General features: G+C 41.9%; 1 protein-coding gene across 2 annotated transcripts; it reads left to right on the top strand.

Annotated features, from left to right (window-relative positions):
- The first annotated feature begins 3306 nt into the window (after positions 1 to 3306).
- MFI2 (antigen p97 (melanoma associated) identified by monoclonal antibodies 133.2 and 96.5) lies at positions 3307 to 24144 on the top strand. 2 transcript variants are annotated; one of them, XM_009588265.1, is made up of 16 exons: positions 3382 to 3517; positions 6073 to 6227; positions 9778 to 9877; positions 11323 to 11505; positions 11827 to 11983; positions 12852 to 12919; positions 13657 to 13844; positions 14029 to 14209; positions 15150 to 15301; positions 15714 to 15810; positions 16646 to 16840; positions 18473 to 18629; positions 21147 to 21214; positions 21318 to 21505; positions 22319 to 22514; positions 24074 to 24144. In XM_009588265.1, the coding sequence occupies exons 1-16, from the start codon at positions 3472 to 3474 to the stop codon at positions 24142 to 24144; spliced, it is 2202 nt and encodes a 733-aa protein (XP_009586560.1). In that variant the 5' UTR covers positions 3382 to 3471. The 2 variants fall into 2 exon arrangements, with proteins under 2 accessions (XP_009586559.1, XP_009586560.1); XM_009588264.1 differs by lacking the exon at positions 24074 to 24144 and having other exon boundaries at positions 3307 to 3517; positions 22319 to 23423.
- Positions 24145 to 25281: the final 1137 nt, after the last annotated feature.

Genomic DNA, 25281 nt, shown 5'->3' with positions numbered 1-25281 from the left:
TACTCTAGCTTTTTGTTTTGAATGAAAGTACGAATTAGAATTTACCTTCCTTAATCACGAGAAATCAAATGGGCTGTGGTGGCTGGGCATAAAGTCCAGGGAATATTAGTTACAAGAAAAAAAAATACATGCAAGTTCTCCTCTTTTCTACGGAATTTCAGGTGTTTGTCTCCTCCCCCCCTCCCCCCCACCCCACTTGTAATATGCATGTCTTAACCAAAGGGAGAATTCAGAGTCAACAATACGTTTTATTTTTCTGTACATGTTCATCTCAAATTGCAAAGGCACAAGATCTTCCATTTGCAGTGCACAAACCTCTGTGCCAAATGTTATAAATACGTTGTACCAAAACATGGAACTACCTTCAGTAATTAAATTCTCTAATTCCCGTATTACTTGGTATCTGCCATTGCTTATTTGAAACTGATTGTTTATAAGAGGGATGTACTATGGCAGTCACGGGGCAGTCGCACAACCAAATTAGCTTTGGTTTGTAAAGAATTATCAACACTATCCATTCCATTTGTTAGAAAGAGGAGAACAGATAATAAACTTTATTGTACAATATATTTGTCAAGTGTGTTTTTAATCACAAGAAATATAGATGTTGTAGAATTTTAAAATAATTGACTCAGACTGTAAGTGAAAATAATGTGTTAGAGGAACACTGGTGACCAGATTGGGGCCAGTGAAGTTACTACATTAAATGCAGGTTTAAACTTGGGACACAAATATTGCTGTTATGTGGCATACTTGTAAGACTTACAGTACGTGTAAGCTGCTGATGTATGGCCCAAAGTAATTTTTGTTTTTCTAGATTTGTGAAGTAGGTGTGCTATCTTTCTGAGATGCCTTCTGTCTGTGGAAGTGCAAGGTTTGTAAGATCGTTGCAACTTTTGATAAATAATGTCATAAATTTTTAAAGGAGCTAAAAGTTTACTGTAGTCCACCTCTTTGAAAGTCACTGGTTATTTGAGGTGTATAGTGAGACATCTTAAAACACACCAACTTTCAGATCATTATGTTTTTTTGATCTCAGCTATCAAATCTGCAAACCAAAATAACATGAGATCTCTATATTGTATACGTTTTTATTTTTCCTACCTCTTTTTTTTTAACCCATCAGAAAAAGAGTTATAGTTCCTGTTCAGCTGAGTAGATATGTGAGGAATTACTCTTTCATATATTGGAATGTCTGAATAACTTTCACAGAACTTTTCTCCCAGGCATTTGTCCTGCATGGTTGTCATGCTAGAGTGAAAACTTGGATCAAGAAACCCCAAAGGACTCCGGGGTATCTTGTTTGTATTTTCGGTTTTGTTTGTTTCAGATGTTGCCCTTGAGCCCTGGCAGAAAAGTTGATTCTGGCAGCCCTGATGCTCCTAGTTGACTTGTTTTATCTTGTAATTTTTAGGATTTTGCATTAATTGCTGTTTCTCTGAATCTCATTTTTCCAGTATCGGGTGCTGATATATCTTTGATTCTTGGGTATGCTTTACTTCCCGTATTTTAAAGATACATTTTACAATACGTGTACTTCTCTTAAGACTTCCAATTTAACAACTAGAGTAATTAAGAAATCCAAATGGTGTTATACTGATACATTACCACCCTACTTTTGCTGGCCCAGTGAAGGCACCATGGGTTTTCTTCCCCGCCTGCTAACCCAACTATTTGTAACTGCTATACAGAAGCATGCTTGATGAAGTATTTGCTGTTCTCTATTGTTATTTTAAGTTATATTAATCATTTCCTTTGCGGGCATTTTTGCTAAATTATGCTGAAATTAGGTTAGGAAATTTAATACCTCCTTAAAGCATAGATATTCATAAAATTATGAGTAAAACAGGAAAATGAGCTAAACTATCATGAACTATGCTTGTGTGGTGGTCTAGAGGGGGTTGCATTCAGAATAGGCTTCCTCTACGAAAAGGCTGCTTCTCTACCTTCTGAACCTTTCCCGTAGAGGATCAGAAGAACCACAGGAGAGGCCTGGTACTGAATTAATTTCTTATTAACCTTGTCCTTGCAGTCTTAAGCAACCGGTGCTAGGACTGTGCATCAGTCTTGTCATCTATATATATGTAAGCTTTGCTGTGAGCATCAGAGGGCTTGAGGGGTTAATCTGGCCAGTGGGAAGGGCACAGGAGGGATCCAAATAATGGATCCTTCCAGAAATTTGGAAGGACTCCAGTGGTGCCAGGTTGTTCTTTAGCACTTTAGACAACAAAGGGATGACTAATTCCAGGTGGTCTAGGTAGCCAGAATCGGAGTTCAGCCATAAGGTTTTGTTTAAGAAGGTCTGGAGGGGTCATGCTCTGTTTTTTTTTGAAGTTCCACACTTGAAATAGCAATTAATTGACTTAAACTCAGCTGTTGTCTTACAGGTACTAGTAGGTGTTAAAGCTAGCAGCCTGGCCAAATTGCAGTCAGGTAGCTAAGTAACCAACTCCTCAAAGCATGCATGCAACATTACTGTATAGATTATCTGAAGGATGCATACAGTTGTTCGTGCATGCTCTTGGTAGAAGATGGTAAAGAAGCGTGCATGGGGATTCATGGTGGTACACAGGCGTTCTTTTTCTGGTAGCTGGGTGCTGAGCTCAGAAATGGCAGTCAGCAGAGCAAAGCAGCATTAAATGGCTTTTATCTAAACAAAGTGTTACAGGCAGCTGCAGTTCATTGACTAACGAGAAGTGAAAAGGGCAGCACAAACGAGTGTTGCTTTGTGAAAACTACTCAAAAATTCACAGCAGCTTTTAACAGAGCTATTGTCAGCAGAGTTTTTACTCTTTCTGGGAGAGAGAAGCCTTCCTGAGCCTTCTCTAAAACCTTAAAAAAATCAAACTACTTCAGTGATTTCATAGCACTTGCTATTAAATTTCAGGAGATGTGCACTTAGCTTGCACTGTACCACCTGCAGAGTGTATAGGCTTCACTGTTGTAAAAGCTTGGGTTTCTTGTTATGGCTTTATGGGATTCATGACAACACTGAGAATGTGGCAAAAAAGTGACCATCAGCTCTGTCAGATAAAGTGTTTAGCTTGAATCTACTTTTGCTTCCTGAGGCCCAACACATAGGGAATACATAGAACTCACACTTAAAATGAGGATTTCTTTACACAGCCCTGCCTTACCCCTATGAGTCAGTGTGTAGCTGTTTATCTAAGTCTATAGGTGGTGCTAAAGCAGTAACAACCTCATTGGTGCCTCAGATATTTTGCAATTTCCTAGTCTGAATTTTTTTGCAAGTGTAGAGGCAGTGTGAAGAGAGGTAGGCTTTTTTTCCCCATAGTCATTATGAGGTGACGTGTGCCAAGGTAAGCAAGATAAATTGTTGAACAAAGTGCACCTGCGATTGAATGCTGCTGATTTTCACCAAGGAGCAGGCTGGGGAGAGCACACTTGCAGAAGCCTTGATCTCTGGGAGTTCTGAAGGCTGGAAAAAGCACAAATCCCAAAATTTTCACCATGAAGAGTTCCAGAAATGTCTTCTATCTTCTCTTCTTTCACACTGGTAAGTGCCCTCCAAAAACTTTTGCTGTGGCATGGTGTCTTTGGGGTTGACTTGTATGTGATGTGAGAGAGCAGAGGGAAACTAGAACCATTTCAGTACCCAATCTTCTATGGCTAGGAAAAGGAATAGAAAGAAAGAATAGAAAAAACAGAAAAGGAGTAGAAAAAGCTGTATTGAGCACCATGTACGTGTCTTGACTCATTGGTGTCAATTATATTTCCTCAGCACTGAATCTACTTTTGGTTCAGTGGTGTCTGTTTCTCACAAGTGTGAACAGTTCTGTGACACTTATTTTTGTGAAAATATAAATAATTGCCTTATTCCACTTATCATGCTCTGTGTGACATGTTGGCTTTCTCCTATCACTCCCAAATTCTAATGGCGAATGCTTTTAATTTCACCCGAGGCGTAGATGCCGTTTCTGAAGCACTCCACAGTTCTTCAAAAAGAAATGATCCTAGTATATTCCTTTTTTTTTGACATTGTTTCTGTTGAAAGCTCTTGATAGTGTATTAATAGCCATTTGATAAGATGTTACACAATGTAGTACTGTTACTTTCAGCAAAGGAGTTAATTGGATGTTTGCCAGCGATAGTTATGTGTGTTTAGGACCTTGAGTGTATTTCAGATGGAAGTTGCCAGCTCCTGCCATTCCATGCTTTATGTATATCTACAGGTATACAGGAGGGCCAAAATTGTGAATAAACTTGGGTTTAGAGACTGACCTGCTGTTTTAAGATGTTCTTGGTTGGCAATAGGAAGAGAGGCTAACTACAGATCTTGTCTGTGCTCAAGCCCACTTCAAATGGGTTAACATGTAAGGAAGGAAACAGGAAATTGCCCAGGATCTGGCTTTCCTGTAACCACAAAGTTCAACGGTTTGGAAAGGAACAAATTAATTACCTCTTTTAGATGAGTGAGGAAAAAACCAACAGGTTCATGCTGTTTCACTATTTTGGCTGAAATACGGAGCCAAATGAGCTTTGTTTCATGTTTCAGGTGTATATGGCTAATGGTTTCTTCATACAATTCATGCATTATCTCCATCTAAAACCAGAATGCTGAGGCTGAAGAATGGCACTTAGCCATACATGCTGAGGTGCTGAGACCCCAATTCAATTTCCATTTGCTTGCGTTTAGGAGAAGAAAAACCCAAACCCCTTTATCAATTAAAACCTCGGTTCATCCTCCTGCCCCAGGAAATTAATGGTGAAAATTTCACCCAGGTAGATGTTAAGTTTCCGTGAGGTGCCTTTTTACCATGACCCTGTTGTGCCTTTCTTCTAAACCATCTTGGTTCTCAGAATTCCTGCAACTCAGAGGTGGACAGTTGTTTCTCCCCCTAGTAGCACATGCTGCCATGAAAACTTCCTGTAAGCTTTCCAAGTCTGACTTAATGTTTGTTGACAGCAGTAGAGTTGGCTCTGAGTTGCAGTGGAACAGCAAGCCAAACTCTCTGTTTCAGTATTGGGTGCAAAACAAGCTTTGTGGCATCAATGATCTTGTTTAGTCTGCAGCCACCAAGTCAGAAAATGTGCATGGCTACTATTGAGCACTAGTGGAGTAATTTTAACTTGCAAAGTTAGATGTGGTATCTCAGCTGCATGACAATGGTGGGGAAGTAGAGGGCCAGTTAGAGTTTTTAGAAAACCACATGACAAATAACTTACAGCAGACTCCAACTTAAAAATAGAAATTGTAGAAAAGCAATGGAATGTGGTGCCCCCTGCTTACAAAAATGTGCCTGTTTATCAGCATAAACCATACTTGCATATGCATTTGATGTTCAGCTGCACCATCTGTGCATGATGACATATCCTTACAAAAGCAACAAAGTGTTTGTACTTTGGCGCTTAGAAAGGTAGTGTTTGAGCCTGCTGAAAGACACCTTTCTTCACCGATTAATGGAATCTCTAGTACTAAACTTGAGTCTTTTCATTCATGGAACTGCCCTCCCCTTTTCGTGATTGTGGAACCAGCCTCTGATGAAAGAGAGTTTTGAAGGGACAAGTTTGCTTTTCTAGTTTTCGTAATAAGCCCAGTGGCAAGGCTTTTGAGCACCTAAGATTGCTTTTTTTTATTCAGACCAAAAAGGGCTGGGGCAGGACTCCAGGTACTAACTAGCAATGCTTGAGACAGAGTTGTCTTTGGACAGCCTCTTTGGTTTTGTAGCATATCATTTTAAATTATCATTTTAAACACTTTTGACTGGAGAAAAGAAGGTGTATTCTGCAAGGTTTTAAGAATAGTTTGGACACCCTGACCTATTTCATGGTACCCATATTTCTTATGTCAGAAACAAATGCCATCAGGTTTCAGTATCTGAGTCTGAGCCTATCCTGTTTCCAGTCCAAAAAATTTCAGTATTCATGTTAATCTGAATGAAAGTGGGAACTGTCTCTAAAGACTCACTGTTGAAAGAGCCCTGATTTCTTTCTGTTTGGGGAGGAGGAATGGAATGAAAGGTTGGTTCTTCGGGAACCTTTAAATGGTAAGCTCTGTTAGAAAGGCACCGATGTGTTTTATAATATTTTCTCTTGGTGTGGTGTTTGCAGCTCTCAGCCTGGAACGTATCCGGTGGTGCACTGTCTCTGAGCAAGAACTTTCCAAGTGTAATGACATGAGTAAGGCCTTCGGTGGGGCTGGCATCCTTCCCCCTCTGGAGTGTACAGATGGGGGGTCAGCTGCTAACTGTACGCGGATGATCAAGGTGAGTTGTGAGTGATGGCAGCGTCATTGATTTAATTTCCCCATGTGCCTAATAATAATCCAGTGGCGATGTACACAGCTCTGCGGTGATGATCCAGGCAGCTGACCATGTGCTTCCTGGCATTCATGCCTCTGAAAAATCAAAGCATGTATTTTTTTAAAAAGACATAAAGGTATACATATGAACCTGAATGTCAGAATGTCCCTGTGTCATCTATTTGGCTAGTCACGTATAGCCAGTCATTAGGAACACAGCAAAGGTCTTAAATATTCCCTCCCAAATGCTAATCTTTGATTTGGGAATTGTGTCAGATTTATTTAGCAGATATTTAAGAAGGGATGAAGCTATAAGATGCAGACAGTAGTTAAAGCTGTGCTGCTGAGCCTATAAGTAGATTGTATTTCAGTTAAACTCTGGATCAAACTCCCATTTCAGGGTCCCATCATGGAAGTTGCTGTATATACAGATGAGTGTAAAGTCAAATCAAATCTCCCAATACCGGAGTACGAGACAAAGCAGCAAATAGGGTGAGCAAAGGGCACGCAAACCCAGCTGTATTAATTCAGCTGCCCAGAACATGCTCAGTTTCCAAAAGAAGCACGGCTCTGGGGAAGGTTTTAAAGACTCTAAACATGCGGCTTTGCAAAATCATGTATGGAAAATGATTCCCTCCTTAGGAGGGGGTGGGAGGCGACAAGTGAACATTGGAAGAAATGTGGAGGCAGGTAATCATAGTCGTCTTCACTGGCAGAGTGTGGGGGAAGGGGAGGATGGCTGGCTGTGTTAATAAATAATATTCTTTGTGTATCCTGTGTAGAATTCCCAAAAATCAGGGGTTTGTGGAGGAGATGCAGCCTGTCAAGGACAAGAGGTTCAGAGCCAGGAAATGAGACCCGGCAGAGGAGTTTGAAGGGAGACAAGGCAGGTGGTTGTGTGACCAGAAAAATGGAACAAATTTCAGAAATTGGTATTGTGTAAATTTTTGTCAACAGAAGCAGAAGGATTGTCTGACTACTAAAACTACCGCATTGCCTCTTGATAAATACTGTTCTTGAACAAGGGAATCAAGGCTGTATTGAAGAACGTTAGGAGCAGATATCGATACATTCATGGATCTTACCTTGGGATTAGACAGGAAATACTTCCTAATGTCAGATCTTCCTAAAACCGCTTGGCTGATTGCTGCATTCCACAGAGGGACCTGCTAGACTCTGCAAAGCAGGTTATTAAAAGGGCTGATGAGTGTCTGCTTCTGAAATACAGTGCACAGAGAATTGCATTTGTAAGCCACTGCAAGCAGCAGGCACCTATCTAAAACCTTGGATTCCTATAAAACTTGATTAGCTGAACTCAGAAACCTGCAGGCGGATAGCATGAGTAAGTAGCTTTCTGATAAAATGAATCTTCACTGCAAGGCTTCAAGACAAGGCGTTGTCCTTGAGACCTCTTTTTTCTTGTGCTAATAATCTACTAAATGTTTAAGCTGGCCTGCTCTGTGTAGGACTGTATGGAACCCGTGAGTCCGCATACGCACTGAACTCTGCTCTTTGAGGCTAAAAAGGGAGTGGGACACAGTGGCTGAAGAGGCAGAGATACGCTGTTTTGTAGCACTACATAACTTGGACTTAGTCCTGTGAATGTGTTAGCACATAGGTAAAGTAAAAAAGCTTTTTCTTTGAAGGTGTTTAAAAATTGAGAAATGTCTAAATATTAAACTAGGGATCCTGACAATATTTAATGTGACCAGAGCTATTCTTCAGCAGGTCTTTAAACACTTCTGTAGGTAATTCTCAAATGTTGTGACACAGAGAAATGAAGTCCCTCTGGAAATAATTAACCGGGTATTACCATCGCACATATACTTATCAAAAAAATCATATGTGGAATAATCCCGTGCTTTTGCTAAATGTATTGGCAAATACTTGCTACAAAAAAAATTAAATACCCACACTGTTGGTGGTATGCCACCTCAGCAGTGATTGTATGCGATTAAAGGAGAGGTCTGTAGCCTGTAAACTACTTCACGTTAAATACAACAATAGGCATTTTTTTGGTCTTGTTCTGTTAATTATACACAAGCTATTGATAGGAGGCTAAGGTCCTTCTAACTCCCACCTCCTCTTCCTTCTCTCACTGCCAGGTGTTCCTTCTAAACAACAGGCCATATTTGATTCCTAAACTGTTGTCCTGTGCTCTGACTCTCATCGGTGCAATATCAGATCTGGTTATTCCAGAAGGATTGTGTCTGTTCTCTAAGATGCAAATACCTCCCAACCCCAACTCCTCTCCAGGTTCCCTTGGAGCTTTGTTCAGCTCTCATGCATGAGAAGCAACTCTCAAGACATCTATTGTTTCAGCTAATTAATGAATATAATCTTTTTTCCTCCCTTGAGCCAAATAAGTAAAATATTTCAAATTACCTGGCAACTTCAAATCTGATTTAGGTATCAACATCAATGTATTACCTATGCTCTCACACGATCCCTTAAAATATTTTCAAGCTTTTTATGTGGCTCAGCCTGTAGGAAATTGCTGTGGTATACTAGGCAGCATAGTCCTAGACCTACCCTAACCAATGCTCAGCAAACTGCCAAGAGATGGGTAAGCTAAGTTACCTCCTTCCAGTGCCGAACCAGAGGTCAAGCAAACTGATAAGAAACTTGAAATCAGCTTAGAAATGCAAAATGTCAAGCTGCTGATTATTTTCTCAGCAGTATCTTGTCTCTGTGCGAGATGCCCTCTTCTGGCTTCCACTGGGTTGAGTACACAGTAAGAGCCAGGTTCAGCTGATCAGAGGCGTGTATAGTTCTCTAGTCCTTGCTGCTGTGGGAAGTCCTATCCCGTGCTATCCAGAGCAATCCTGCACCTGTAGCAGGACTCCAGCCAGCTTGGTGTTCTAGTCAGCTGAAAAGATACAGTATTGTTGGACACCTTCCAGCAGTGGATGCCCCAGATTTGTATTCCCCCACTTTGGACAGTCTTTTAGATGCTTTTCTCCTTCTCCGAAATGCACTGCTATCTGCTCCCCCTCTCCCAAAAAGCGTGGCTGTTTGTCTGCTGAGGTACAAGCCAGCATGCTTTAAGGTTGCTTTTGAATACACTTTGGCATCAGATTTTGCAGCCCCAGAAAACATTACTTCAAACTATCTGTGTATGGCCTCAAAAATATATTTACTTTATTTAAATCTTCAAGCTTTGGGGCACTAGCTATAGAGATGAATGAAACTCCAAATTGATGGGCCTTAAGATTCATCACAGAGCTGCGGGATCCATTTCTAAGATTCCTTTGGACTCTGAAGTCTAGTGAGGCCATCACAGTCCAGGGCTGGCTTCTGCATTATGACTGAAGTAAGGCAGTTTTCAAGTTCTAAAATCCCTCTTGGTAATTGTTGTTCAGAAAATTGAGTAGAAGAACTTTTTGGAGAAAAGAAAACTCAAAAATGCAGATAAAGGGGCCTCTTCTCTTAAATTCATGGGTACTCTGTCTCCGGCTGTTGAGAAATACTGATAATTAAGCTTCAACATGTATTCTGCCCTTATGTCTGCACAGGATGATTTGGCAGATGCCGTGACACTGGATGGCCGTTTGATTTACCAGGCTGGAAAGGAGCACGGTCTGAAACCTGTGGTTGGGGAAGTATATGATCAAGGTATATTCTGACTGAATAACTTCTAGATTACTTAATATGAGCCTTTTCTTATGCATTTTTACTGTTTCCATTTTATTTTGGGGTCCTCCTCTTGAAGATTCTAAACAGCGGGTAATGGTCAGGTTCCCTCTTGGATGTTCCTGCCCGTAACAGAATGTGTTAAAAACAGGAGACGTAGGGCTGTGGCAGAGTCTGTCCTGAAACAGTTAGGTCAGAACAGCCATTCCTGTAATAGGTTTGTTGGGTTGGTTTTTGTTTGGGGTTTGGTTTTTTTTGTTTTTTGGTTTTTTTTTTTACTGTCTCACTGCTTACTGTCATCTCTGTTCCATACTTTGCAGTTAGATTAATGAATTGCAAAGCATAAATTGTTATTAGGCTTATCTCTCAATCCTATAAATTAGAATAATTAGATTTTATTAATAGTGTATGTGATTACCTGCTGGAAGAAAGGAAGTGATAGATTCTGTTCCTTATCTGGGTGTCCTTAAGCTTTGAGTTCCTTTCAAGACAAAGACAGTAATTCAGTGGTGACTTGTCGTCCTGACTAAGGGCTCAGTATCAACATGTTTGTGTAGTTCAGAGCTGGGAGATGTCCCCCATAACTTTCAGAGACCCAAGGGAAGAAACAGCTCTGGAAGCAGTCTGCAGGCAGTGGTGTCCCACCACTCTGTTGTGAGATGGAGCTGGATTTAGTTTGCAGCTGGGTCTTAGAGTGATCTGGCCAAGGCATCCTCAGAAGTGCCTGTTGGGCTCAGTCCGCAGTACCCCCACACACACTGTTAACCACATCATGACCCTGGTGAGGGAACTGCACTTCAGTTTCTCAAAACCAAATGGGCCCCATGAGCCAGAGGCTGGCTATCTCCATTAGTCAGGTTATGCGCTCAAATCAGAGAAAAGTGAATGAAATTTAGTAATTTATGACCTAAATAAAGTCAGATTGAATGGCCTTATGGTCATTTCAGATCCTAAACTCTTGACTCTGAGTTATATCAAACTGTAAAACAAAGAGAATGAAATCAGCTGTGATGCTCTAGTCACATCAACTTACTATGCTGTGTCAAAATTAAGATCAAATTAGTAGACAACTGGGCAATATTTTTTTTTACTATTAATTATATTGGTTTCAAGTCAGTCCAAATATATTTAGAATCATAGAAAATTTCTTCTTGGAAGGAACCTCTGCATGTCTTTCATCCCACCGCCTGTTCAAAGCAGGGTGACTTTCAAAGTTAGAGCAGATTGCCTGTGGCCTTTAAGTAAGACATTTCACACTGAAAAGATAACTGAGGACATTCACTCACAGTCGGCATGTTCTCACCAAGGATGTGAAACCATGTGACTTGCCTGTGGGTAGGGGAGCCACAAGAGGCCACAAATCAGTGTCTCACTGTAATGCTGCTGTAAGGCTACTTTGCTTGTTTCTCTTTCTTCCTGTGCTGCAGAGATTGGAACTTCCTATTATGCCGTGGCTGTGGTAAGGAAGAGCTCCAACATCACGATCAACAGCTTGAAGGGTGTCAGTTCATGTCACACAGGCATCAACAGAACTGCAGGCTGGGATGTGCCAGTGGGTTATCTAATTGACAGTGGGCGCCTGGCAGCAATGGGATGTGACCTTCCAAAAGGTAAGAGTTACAGGGCAAAGATCTGTTCTTCAGCAATGCCTTTCTGTATGGTCTTGGGACCCTGTGTGTGGACAGAAATGTGTGGTTCTAGCTGCTGGTTTGTTCCTTGGCTTTGATGCTCCTTGTAAGATGGAATAGACCTAATGTAGGTCTGATGAAGACTGCAGGGGTTTTTTTAAACTTGGAAACCATCTTTTAAGAACAAAATGACTTATCCCTTCTAAATGTTTTTAGAGATGTACTGTGTAGATGGGTTAAAGTGAGATTGTAGGATCTTGTTTATTCATTGCTAAAAATTTCTCATTCTAATTTCACATTTAGCTGTAAGTGACTACTTCAATGCAAGCTGTGTTCCTGGAGCAAATGACGTAAACTATCCCAAATCCCTCTGTCAGCTCTGCAAAGGGGATTCGGTTGGGCAGAACAAATGCAAACGAAATTCCCAAGAGCAATACTATGACTACAGTGGGGCCTTCAGGTAAAAATCATGGCTCTGTCAATTTTTTTTTACCATGGTGCTCGATCCGTAGCCATCGTGTCCAGGCCTCACTCATAGGAAACTGAAGCCAGAGAACTTCCAGTTGATCTTGTTAGAAAATCTGCTATTGTGTTAGGACAACCATGCTTTAAACTTAGAGACTGAATGAAAGTAATTCTAAACCTGCTATTTCAGGTATTAGTACCTGAGTATTAAAACCAAATGGATATTTAACACTTATATTGGGCAGGGAAATCCCATTGCTGTTTGCTTTGTCCAGCAGCTGTTGACACAAGTCTGAGTGTTTGTTTCAGCAGGCTGTATCTTTCCCAGTAAAACCAGGTGACCTTTAGAGTCTGAGAGCTGAACTGCTGCCCTATTCAGCTATCTCAGTCATCCCACCTCAGCTGCACTGAATCTGCCCTCCATTTTTGCACACCAGTCTTGCCCATAGTTTCCTTCTTTCTGTCTGTGCCCTGTGTTGCAGCTCCCAGTCCCCGAGTAATAGCATTGACCGAGCAAGGGCAGAATTTGCTCATGTGAAACACTTGCTCCTCCCTGCCTGTTCCCCAAAGGATTGTGCAACTGCCTTAGACGGAGAACTCTCCTGGACAAAGAAGGTCATGGTGTTTGTCCCAGGCAGCGCTGAACATGTTGTCCATATTCACCAAATGACAGTGACAGTTTACTTCATGCTCTAACAGCCACTAGTCTCTGCCTTGAGCAGAACTCTCAGCACAAGGAAGTAGGTCAGTGTCTGTGGCTGGTGGAACGTAGCATACAGCCCTCTGGCTGTCAGCCGACAGCATCCAGTGGATGGGAGCTGCGCTTTGTAATGCGTCTTTGTGGTTGGATTTGTATTTCTTAGGTGTTTGGCTGAAGGTGCTGGAGAAGTCGCTTTTGTGAAGCACAGTACAGTGCCTGAAAATACAGATGGTGAGTAATCCAGAAGCTTGTTGAATAGTGGCTGCAAGGTCTGAAGTACAGTGTCTGTAATGACAGTATAATGTCAAATGTTTGATTTATTTTGAAGTGAGGAATCAGCAAAAAATGCTTTTAATAGTGAAAACAGATGTACCCACAGATGTATATACCAGGATATAGAGGAGTCCACGTGATCTTTTTTTTTTAAATGCTTGATAGTGTCAGTGAAGGTTAGAGGTGGAATCTTAAGCTTCTTCTGGAAAGAGAGCTTAAACAGCACTAAACTCTAGTTTTATATAGACCTGGGCTGTTAAATTGCTCCTGCCTACCCAGGGATTTCAGCAGAGACTAGCAGAAAGTTAACAAGATGTGGCCTGCCCTATCTGGCACTTTGTGAAATCTATCTTGAGCATAACATTACTTTAATGTTGTGGGACTGTCTGACCATCATTTACAGGGAAAAAAACCAAAAAATGTTGCATGTGATCTTAGACTTAGGGATGCTCTTGATATTACTGCAGACCCCAGTACAATTCAATGCAGTCTCACAAGTGGTAAGCTGTTTATTGTCTTATCAGAGATGCAAGACTAAGGGACCACGTAGATGCATGGGATATATTGTGCAGTCAGGAATAGCTCAAAGATGCTCAGGAGATGTGTGTTTGCACGTGATGCTTAGAGCAGACGTGGAGCCAGAAGCATCAGCCCCACCTGATGTCTGTTCCATAAGCAGTTCTGTCTGATTTCAGGAAGAAGTCTTTCTTCGTGGGCCCAGTGGCTTCGCTCCCGGGACTTCCAGCTTCTGTGCCGCAACGGCAACACAGCTGATGTGACAGAGTGGAGAACCTGCCACCTGGCCCGAATCCCAGCTCGTGCCGTGGTTGTGCGGCCTGACACAGATGGGACAGTCGTCTTCCAGCTCCTGAACCAGGGACAAGTAGGACACCATTTTTTCATCAGTGCGTTGCATTTTAGAGGGGTTCTCCCACCCGTCTAGCTGAATTGAAGACAGGATATCTGGGCACCTTCAGCTCTGTGGGGTTTGAAGGGGTATGGGGTGTCACACATCCCAGGTAGAGGGATGTGTGACAGGTGCTTTTTTTCTTTCTTTAACGTTACAGCAAAGATTTAATGGGTTAGGCACCAAGTTTCAGATGTTTGACTCCGCAGCCTACAGTGCCCAGAATCTTCTGTTCAGAGACTCCACCACAGAGCTCGTTGCAATCACAGCTCAGAATTACCAGGCATGGCTGGGTGATGAGTATCTTCATGCCATACAAGCTCTGAGCTGCAACCCCAACAGTAAGTTGTCTTTAGATTCCTAACCAAGAACAAAGATAGCTGATAACAGAGACCATCTTTATTCTGCTTTGTTTTCTTCTCACTCTTGGAGGGTTATGGCAAGATGCCAGTCTAATCTTTGAGCATAGAGAAAGGTCACTTTTTGACATAGAAACAGTATCACATCGCAGAATACTTTCCTGTGCAAATTGTCCCACTTTGTGTTACAAGATGCAGGCATTTTCTACCCTTTCTGGTGTATGAGACACATTAATCTGGTAAGCTGCTACTGCTACCTGGTACTCCATTTTTTTACCTGCTAACAGGGGGAAATAGTAATGTGTTGCTGTGCAAATCCTTAGGTAGTCTACAAAGAATGGATGAATGGGTTCCTAGCAGAGAATTTCCTCCAGAAGCTGAAGAAACCCTCAATTGCTCTTTATTGAAGTGTTAAGGACTTTTATACTATTGGAAGAATGTAGGAATTGTTTGATGTGCATTCTGGCAAAGTCAGAAACACAGGTTGTAAGAATCCCTGCCTTAAGAAGCTTAATAATCATGGCAACTGAGCCTCCCAGACATGCTCTGTGCTGTGGCAAAACCCCCCACCTCCCGGACTTGTCTCTTCTGGGGGTTGCTCAGTGACTGTCAGGTATGAGGAAGCCTGTGTTCAGGGTGTGTTTGTGCTGCACTCAACTAACACGTTATGGCTGTGCTTAATGGTCAGCAATTGTAGGAATTCTTGTTCCTTTGCTATGGATAGGTTTGCAGTGTGGACGTACCACTAATCTGGAGAGCTCTGTCGTTCCTAATCAGGTGTAAGTCTGAGCTGGAGAGAAACACAGAAGTAAACATTTTTTAATAACATGTATGGTACATAGGTGGCAGCGGGCAGTGTGTATCCCTCCTTGTCTGTCACAAAGAAAGTGAACTGTAGTATTTGCTCTCCAATTTTGTGCAGCGCTGCCAGAAAGCCTGAACTGGTGTGTTGTATCCACTGAGGAGATTTGGAAATGTGGTGATATGGCCATTGCCTTTAAGAAAAAGGATTTGAAACCAGCAATTCAGTGTATTTCAGCCAAGACAAAGGAACAGTGCATGGAGCTGATCCAGGTAGGCTGCTACAATCCGTGTGCAATAAACCGAATTAACACAAGCTGCTCTCTGCTGGGTAGGTAGGATCGGAGATACGCGCACTTGGGTGACCAGTAGGAATACTGGGTTTCGAGGAGGTGTTCTGTAGCTCACATGGGATGGATGGGCCTGAACCCTGATGATCTTCAGTTGTGATGAGGGCGTTGTTGCCCATCTAGCTCAAGCTGTATGTGTGAAATCTGTCCCCATTTCACTGATGATGCGTTATGCAGGTTTTGGGTTTTTTCTTTTTTTTGCAGTGTATTGCTCTTCTGCTGTCAGACTTGCCGTTTGAGATGCAACAGGTGTGATGCTAGAGGTGTCATCATTGTAGCAGGGAAGGTATCTGCTGTTTTTTCACAGAAATCCTAAATTTTATTTTATTTTTCAGAAAAAGGAAAGTGATGCTGTAGTTCTGGGTGGAGCTGATATTTACACAGCTGGGAAGACATATGGCCTTGTACCAGCTGCTGGAGAAAGTTACTCTGGTAAGAAGGTCAGGAAACATAAATATAGACCTTATTTTTCCAGGTTGTTTGAAAACAGCTCTAAAAGCACAGCCTCTGTTCCCTAGCCCTGCTGGGAAAGCTGTTTTCAAAGGAAATGAGAATTATTATCCTCACATCATGGATAGAGGAGGAAATAAGTATGGGATGGGTTCCTACAGTGAGTTCATGGCAACTTTTATCTGACCTGCTGCAGGACCAGGTTGAGTCTTTGGCAGTTCTGAGTCTTGTACCTCTTTATTTGTCTTTTCAATTCTGCAATAAAATATTTACGATGGAAAAAATTTGTATTCACAAAATTAAAATATTTTTAACAGGAGCAAAAATACAGATTACATAGTAGATTCTAGTTAGAAACAAATTCTTCCTGTCAATGTGGCTGCTTCAGAGTCACCGATGAAAAAAGGGCTTGTGTCCACTGTATCACTAAGGCTGCAAAACTTGTGGAAATGTTAATACAGGTTTGAGGTTTTCACATAAAAGTAACTTCTTAAATCAGTGTTGCTAAGTCACTAATGACCCAAATGTTGTTTTTCAGAGGGATGTATTTATAAGAGCTGGTGTTAACAAGAACACTTTAATGTTTGTCTCTAGATTATTCACGTGCATAGCAGTAGCAGTGTACAGGCTGTAAGTGAACGCAACATTGTGAAGTAGTAGAAGTGAAGAGTAATTACATGTACATTCATACTTCCTGACCTGATTGTTGGTGCAACTGAAGTTGGCACCAGATAAGTGTAATGGATCTGTAGATGATCATTAAGCAGTGGGAATGCTTAAGGGAAGCTGTAATGCGTTTTGGTTTTTTTTCTGCAAGCTGATGACAACAGCAATGCATACTATGCTGTGGCGTTAGTGAAACGAAATCTGTCCAATGCATTCACCATCAGTGACCTGAAAGGGAAGAAGTCCTGCCACACAGGACTGGGGAGAACTGCTGGATGGAATATCCCCATTGGTATGCTAATTAAGAGGGGCATTATTAAGACCAGAGACTGTAATATTCCTCAAGGTAAGGCAACAGTACTATGTATCAAAAATACGGTAACAGTCTAATTATAAACTTTCAGTAGGGAAATAATTTTGATATTTCATAGCTCTATATTAAGCTTATCTATTTGTGAAGGAGTGTTGTGGTTTTAATGTAATGATTTGAAATTTTAAGTTTGCCACCAGAGTAGACTAATGGAGGGGTCATACTAAGAATGTTACATCTCAGACGAAAGTATTCCTTTCATTGATTCCAAATCTTTGGCTAATTTAGGTTGGAAGGGACCTTTGGAGGTCATCTAGTCCAACCAACTGCTCAAAGCAGGTACAGTTAGATCAGATTGCCCAGGGCCATGTACAGGCAGTACATGAGTAATTTTGAGTAATTCCTAGGATGGAGATTACACACAACCTGTCTAGACCCCTGTCCCAATGTTTGACCATCCTTGGTATATAGGATTTTTTTCTTTTATCTAATCAGAATTTTCCTCCTTGTAACTTCGGTCTGTTGCTTCTCATCCTTGTGCTCTGCATCTGTGAGAAGGATCTGGCTCTGTCTTTTGAAAAACCCACTATGTAAATGTAGACAGCAATAAACTGTTAGTTGCCTTACCTCCAGGCTGACCAAACCCAGCTCTCAGCCTGGTAAGTGCTGGGTCATGTGCTCCAGCCCTCTGAGCATCCTACTCTCCTTCCACCATGTTTGCTCTAGAATGCCAATGTCTTTCTAACCCTGGGAGCTCAAAAGTTGACACAGATGTCAGAGGAGAATCATCACTTCCCCTGACTGCTCCACTAACACAACCCAGTATGCCATTAGCCTTCATTGGCACAAAAGCACGCTGCTGACTCTTGGTCAACTTGTTGTCCACCAGGATCCCCAGGTCCTTTTTCTACAGAGCTGATTTTCAGCCTGCCACCCCCCAGCCTTTCATGGTCTTACTCCATCCTAAAAGCAGGATTCTGCATTTGCCTTTGTTGAACTTTGAAGTTCCTGTCAGCCTGTTTCTTCCAACCTGTCCAGATCCGTCTCAATGGCAGCCCTGGCCTCCAGAGTATCAAACTGCCAAAGTTTATTCCAGTTTTCAGAAATGCATTTGAAGAGTCCATTGCTTTTTGTATTCAATCAACTTTAAGCTTATCATATGGTCTTGAAAATCCTGCTTTCACACCTGGCTGTCTCAGCTTTTGCTTGAGGATATTGACCCAAGTCAGATATCAGTAATAGGATAGTCACAGAAACTCACGTACAGACGTATCCCCTCTAGGTGGTACTTCCAGCCCTGGGATATCATTGCAGTAAATGATGTATCCCTGTCCTGAATTTTATTGCATTTATTTTCAAACTGTATTTAGCAATGGAGCAACGTAGCACAACAAGCAAAGGATCTATGACCATAGGACTCCAGATTCGAATTTTGCTTGCCTGTTTCCTATCTCCCAGGAAGCTCTTTGATTTCATTACATAATCAGCTAAATAGTTCTTTGAAAATATTTTAAAATTGTAGTTTGTAAATTCCAGTAAGGCAGCCGTAACTCATGTTTCTAGTGTTCTACTGAAACCTGCTTTGGTTATAACTTCATGACAGTGTAACTACCTTTTCTACTACTCACGCTTTTCAGTCATTATATCGGTTTGTCTTTTTTTTCCCAGCTGTGAGTGAGTTTTTCTCTGCCAGCTGCGTGCCTTCAGCTAAGCAGGACAATTACCCATCAAAACTCTGTCAACTATGTATTGGAGATGATAGCGGAAACAATAAATGCAGTGCAAGTAGTCAAGAACGTTATTACAGCTACAGCGGAGCCTTCAGGTAATTAATACATATGGTTGTTACTTAGTCTGTCAGCTTGTCAAAATGCAAGGAGGAACTATTTTCCATCCCAGTCAGCAAAAAGTGATTATTGTTGCTACAGTCAGATGGCATGTGCTGTAAGTGAAGTGGGACATGTGTCCCCAGATGTCTTCAGCAATACAGGTATGTCATAAGGTATTACATTAGATTACGTCAAAGACTTTTGCCAGCTTCCTGGCCTGCAGCCAACCAGATGACCAGCAGCCAAATCCATATGTCTGTTTACAGAGCAATAGGCACCCACCTAGTGAGGACCAAGTGGATTGTCATCGGTCTCCAGTCTTGCTTTAATGCTTAGTATGACAGACAGTCTGCCACTCTGAATGGTCAGGTCATCCATAAAGAGCTTTAGCAGAGAAGCAGGCAAATAGTAGCCAGAATCTGGCTGCTCTAAGTCCATGCTGAGAGTGGCAGGCTAGTGATGGGGAGCCAGGAGTGGGTCTTCACTATCCTCACTCATTGGTGGCTATATGTGAAGGTAGGTTTCTGAACAGCACAAACAACTGTGGCCAATGTTCAAATATCAAATCCTCTTCAAAACAAGATGTGTTAAAGGTACAGGGGGAAGATAGTATAAAATGGAATAAATACTCTGTGTAACAGCGGACATCTACATATGGGGCCACACCCAAAGACTGCGAAACTCTCATATATGGAAGTAGCACTTCCTCTTCCAGACCTTCACCTCTGAAGGTAACAGTGCATGTAACAGAGCTGGCAGTGAGCAGTCTTTTTCCTTCAGGGAGGAGACTTCAACAGCAGCTGCCTGGTAAATATTGAAGTGCTAGACTTAAATAACTACCTTTTGCAAATCTATTTAGTTGTGTCCAGCCACTCTGCTGTGGTACATGCTTTACAGGCAAACTCCGGATCCTCTGCTGTACTTCATAGATTAACAGAGCTAGCTACCAGTCACCAAATTGAATAAGCCACAAATGCTGTTACAGGCTGTATGAGCCTTGCTCATATTCTAAGGTTGTGCATTTGATAATAGTGCCCATACAGCCCAAACTTTATATGGAGATCACTACTCTTTTTTTTTTTTAATAGAGAAGATGTTTAATTCATCGAGCGATGTGGAAAGTTTCAGGTATTTAAAAGATTAGGATTTGGGTGAAAAATGGCAAGGTAGGGATGGGTCTGGCTGTGATACTTAGGTGATGCTCTCTGAAAGAAGAATGAGTTATGGAAGGTGACTGACATGAGCTTAAAATTCAGCCTTAGATTTCCAGATTCCTTCAACTCTGGATATCTTCAGCTAACCTGACTAGAGATATGAGAAGTCATTCAGTTTGTGTATATCCCACTGCCTGGGGCAAATTAAAACGTGCAGAGTGCTGAAAAATCTATTGGGAACAGCTTTTCTGATGAGGAGTGCACTGAACAGCACCTGCCGAGTCCTCTGTTCTCTGCATGGCAGTGTCAGCCACATGGTGATAAGAACTTGGATTATAACTGCTCATGTTAAACCAGGTACACGTGAAATATATGTATTTTTGGTAACTGTTAGCAATAATAATTTTCCCTCACATTTTGTACTATGTAAACCATGCTCAGATACAGCTTTACATCTTCTTGATTGGTGGATTTAATGATCTTGTTTTAGGAAATGCTTCTTGAAAACACTTGTAGAATAAACTACAAGGTACACCACTAAACTCTATTACCCACAGATCCCTTGCCAGCACGCACTACCCAAAATACCTGGGAAGTTAGATCTCTTTGCTAGCTCAGCCAGCTCACTGATTTGAGGTTGATTTTAGTTATGTATTACTTGCTGTCTGAAGCAGGTGCCATGCATTTCTTTTCTCTGCTGACTTCATATTTCAGGCCTAGCAAAAATATCCTAACAGCCTGTGGTGCCTGTTGTATAGTGCGCTAGACAACACCACAATATAACATGGAAAACAGCAAATGCTGGTAAAGGTGTGTTGTTCTACACCTTTGCCCTGAAACTCTCTGTAATGGGATACCACACTCGTAGGAGAGGAGGAGATTTAGATGCACATATGCAGAATCTCATAAACTCTTGGGTTATGCACTCAAATTATTTTATTCAAAAAAAGTCTTAATGACGTATACTTTGTACATGATTTAAAAAGGAGTGAAAGCGACTGTTAGCAGATGGGGAATAGTGCACTGAGTATCCCATAATATATCTTCTGTTTCTTTGCTCATCTAATATTGGCCTTTTCTGTTGTTTCTCACACTGTTTTTAATGAAAATTTTCTGCTGTATTCCTCTCTTAAAAGTCTTAATTCAGAATATTTTTTAATACTTTGCAAAGATGTTGGTTTTTGCTCCTTTCAAGGTGCTTCATTCCTCTGTTTTTGCTTATTACCTTAGGGTCCAGTGCATTTGTTTGCAGGAATGTATGTAAAAAAACCCTGAATTCTAAATCTATCAGTTATTAGAAAAAAATGTGGTTCACATAAAGATGCTTTGAACTGAATTTTTATCTCTCATTTCCTATAGGTGCCTGGCACAGGACTCTGGGGATGTGGCCTTTGTGAAGCACTCGACAGTGTTTGAGAACACAGATGGTACTTCATTTTACATATCTCTCTATTATAATTCAGTAATTTTTCTAGAACTTTTGTGCTCTAAAGCATTCAATGAGTGACAATGACTGGTTTCTTTTTTCAGGTAAGAATACTGATAGTTGGGCCCAAAACTTGAAGTCCAGTGATTTCCAGTTACTGTGTCCAAATGGTGCCCGTGCTGAAGTCACCCAGTTTGCTAAGTGTCACCTGGCTCGTGTGCCAGCTCAGGCCATTATGGTTCACCCAGATACCAGCGTTTTTGCTCTATATGGACTACTGGACAAAGCCCAGGTACTAATAATCCATGTATGCCATGGGGGAGTTACGTGTGGTCTAACACAGACCAAGGATAAAGACAACAGGACCATACTGCCATATTATGTCCCCTGCATCATGGGACTGGCAGCATGTGCACTGCGCAGAGCCCTGTTGTTGGAGTGGGATGGAGAAGGTAAAATACAACCCATGTGATTCTCCTAGTAAAACCACCTTGGCGCACAAGGGATTTCAACTTTTTGCCCAGCCACTGGTTTCAGTAGTAATTTTCCTGGAGCTTAAGGTGTTTTCCCAAACTGCATGACTTTGAAGTCAACAAGAAATAGAGTACATGCTGGAATTTTCCTAGGAATTAAACAGAACGTTGCTGGGTATATTTATGCTGCAGCCACGTACATGGTAAACCATCTAGGCAGACCATGCGTGGCTGCCACAGCTAGGTTCCTATCAATACTGAAGTTAACTAGTTTAAACGCAATATTGGGTATCTCCATGCTAGGCTTCAGTCATTTCTGTAACTCCTGTGCAGCCAAACCCTGTATTACACGACAACATTTAGACAGAAGAATTTTTTAAAAATACAGCTCTTTCCAGATAGTAACTAAAAAAACAAAATCACAAATGGTGTTCTTGTAATTGCCAATGGCAGAATTCTGTATCTAATCTACTGGAGTGTCTAAAAGCAAACGCATAATAGAGATTCTCCAATTGTGTATGAACTTTTCATCTACAAAACAGTTTCTATCATCTTTCATGTTGTCTCATGTTGTATGAGAGGAATGTGGCACTTAATCTTGCAAAATACTGAAAATTTTGCATTGTTTTCAGGTCTACTTTGGAAACAGCACTGGAAATGGATTCAAAATGTTTGATTCTTCAACTTTTCAAGGAAAGAACTTGATCTTTAAAGATTCTGCTGTTGAGATCGTGCCAGTAGAAGAGAGGAGGACATACGCAGAATGGCTGGGGAGTGAATATATTGAGTCCCTTGAAGGGATGCAAACACCACCATGCTCTGGGGCAGGTAATAAGATAAGACAATACCTACTCATGACTACTGTTGTTCCCCTTCTTATTTCATGTCAGATACAAGGCTTGGACTAGCATGGTCCAAATGGCAACTTCCAGGCCACCTCTGGCCTACCACCTTTTCTTCAGATAAGCTGCTGTTTGGGTAACATGTTGTGCTAACCTTGGAATGCCTCTTCCTGCTTCTTTGCAGAGCAAGTGCTAACAGCACCTGCTCGTCAGGGGAGTGGGGTGGGGCTGGAAGCTGCCCTGTCCATCTGGGTGGGGTGGAATTTGGGGCAGAAGCTAGCAATACAGTGTCAGCATGGTTTACAAGATCAGTCCAAAACTGGAGCATCTTTGCCATTGTTGCTGATGTTGAACCACCCTGGGCTGGAAGATTCCCAAGTGCTGTTAGATGGATACTGGGTTTCTGACCTGTAGAAGAATTTCTGCATCTTGGAAGGCAGTATCAAAAATCTTGTCTAGTGAATCCTCTCTGGCCTCCTGGCTGGTTACGTTCAGACTCCTGCATCTCTGCGTATCCCATCCTACCCTTTCTGGGGGCAACAGTTTCTCCTGAGCTCTGCTGCCAGAAGAGGTAAGTGTACAGAGGATGGACAGGCTGTGGACAGAGGGACGACCTGCAGTCCAGAATACAGCTTCTGGCACGGGCAAGGTCCTCCACCTCCAATAGAAGAAAGCAGGGGGAATCTCCAAAGTCACTGAATGAAAAAGAAGGCTAGAGAGACTTGGAGGGACTACCTGTTGGCAGAGGAAAGAACGAACCCAAATGTGTGCATCCACTGAGCTTGTTGACTTGCCACAACCAGTGCTCTCACTCCTTGAGAGAGATGTCATCTGCCCTGTGATCTTTAATTTGATGCAATCTCCATCAAGAAACTTGTGGCGGTCCCCTTCTACATGGGTTGCGTGTTTTGACCTGGCAGGCAGCCAAATACCACGCAGCCGCTCGCTCACTCCCCCCACCCCCGCAGTGGGACGGGGAGAGAATCGGAAGGGTGAGAGTGAGAAAAACTTGTGGGTTGAGATGAGACAGTTTAATAGAACAGAAAAGGGAAAATAATAATAATAATAATGATAGAATATACAAGATGAGTGATGCACAGTGCAATTGCTCACCACCGGTGCTGACCAATAACCAGGTAGCGATCGGTACTTCCTGGATCACGCCTACCATTCATATACTGAGCATGACGTCACATGGTATGGAATACCCCATTGGCCAGCTGGGCTGGCTGTCCTGATTATGTTCCCTCCCATCTTGTGTACCTAGCTCAGTCAGTAGGCATGGGAGCTGTCCTTGGACTAGGAGGGTACTTAGCAACAACTGAAAACATCAGTGTGTTACCAACATTCTCCTCATACTAAATCCAAAACACAGCAGTAGGAAGAAATTTAACCCTATCCCAGCCGAAACCAGGACAATGGGGTTATCTGAGTGCCTGTGCATGAAACTTGTATTTGCTGCTAGTGAAACAAAGTAGTTCACTTCTGATTAACTGTTTCTGTATCTGCTGGCTTGTAGCATTCAGTTTTTATTCTTATCCATAGCTGCAATAACAACACATGTTGCTGTGCTGCTGGCAGGCAGCGTCCTCCTGACTACACCTACCACCTCATGATCCTGGGATGAAAAGACATTCAACATAATAAAAAAACCTGGTGAAACTAAATGATGATAATGTAAATAAATGAAAACTAACAAATAAACATGAGAAGTAATTACAATTTATCCAGACTTTGGCCTGATAGCTAAACTACATAGTTTCTCCCTTTCCTGGGAAATTAACACTCGCTCCTCACTTTTCTTATCCCACTTCCCAGCTTTTCTCACCCGTTTAATTTGCCCCAAGGTTACCTGGATTTAAGAGATAAAATATGGCCTCCTGCTATTTCATTTTAGATTTTAGAGCTATGTCTGCAGTAGCAGGTAGTGACACAATGCAGCAGCACCCAAACCCGCAATTATACAGGATTGAAGTCCTTGGATCTGAGCTCCGCTCCTGTCAGCCAGGGATTCATGACACCTCTGGACATTTAGTTGAAGCCTCTTGGCCATGGCTTTCTGTCTGTATACCTTTGAATACACTGTGTTAGATTTTATCTGTCAAATACATAGTTGATGTCTTTGATATATGCTCCATGTGTTTGGTGTGTGTGTTTCTGCCACATTTGGATCCTTTCTAGCTTGCAGAGTGGCTTTTTAAATATGATATATAGCTAAATCTCCCAGTCCTTTGATTTTGTCCTCATTACCCCACTGTTACCAGGCATTGCTCCATCCCTTAGAGGGCCCCTGAAGGAGCCTATGACCTCCTTGTTTTCTTGCATCACATGTATGAATGTTTGGATTCATCACCTCTAGTCTTTTCATGGAATGATTTTGTTTGTAGGCAGGAATTGCACAATAACCTCATGTTCACATTTTCCTGCTACGGTGGATTATCTTTGTGAATACAACACTACAGAAAAGCAGTTAAAAAAACCAATTATTCTCAGACTTGCTCAGTATAACGAAGAAGGGGCAGCAATGGCATTTTCCCTGCGGGGACGGAGGGGCCAGGCTGGACTGGTCTGCTTGGAAATGGCTGTGGCCTCGCAGCACAGGGGTTAATAGTTTCCACAAGAGACAACAGAAAATGCAGTGTTCTAAACCTCTTCTTGGCGGTGATTGCGCATTTCTTATCTCTACACCGCTCGTGGGTTTTGATCAATTATGAAATAATTAAAATTCAAGGTGCTGCTGCCCAGCGCCGGGC

This window comes from Fulmarus glacialis, unplaced genomic scaffold, assembly GCF_000690835.1.
Source record: "Fulmarus glacialis isolate BGI_N327 unplaced genomic scaffold, ASM69083v1 scaffold11152, whole genome shotgun sequence".
NCBI lineage: Eukaryota > Metazoa > Chordata > Aves > Procellariiformes > Procellariidae > Fulmarus > Fulmarus glacialis.
This window is presented reverse-complemented; position numbering and strand designations above follow the sequence as displayed.

What these genes read in the sequence shown, in the direction of transcription:
- MFI2 (XM_009588264.1), top strand. Translation starts at nt 3,472, where the DNA reads ATGAAGAGTTCCAGAAATGTCTTCTATCTTCTCTTCTTTCACACTG. An exon ending in GACTACAGTGGGGCCTTCAG is followed by an intron (nt 11,984 to 12,851) that starts GTAAAAATCATG and finishes TGTATTTCTTAG; the next exon opens with GTGTTTGGCTGAAGGTGCTG. An exon ending in AGCTACAGCGGAGCCTTCAG is followed by an intron (nt 18,630 to 21,146) that starts GTAATTAATACA and finishes CATTTCCTATAG; the next exon opens with GTGCCTGGCACAGGACTCTG.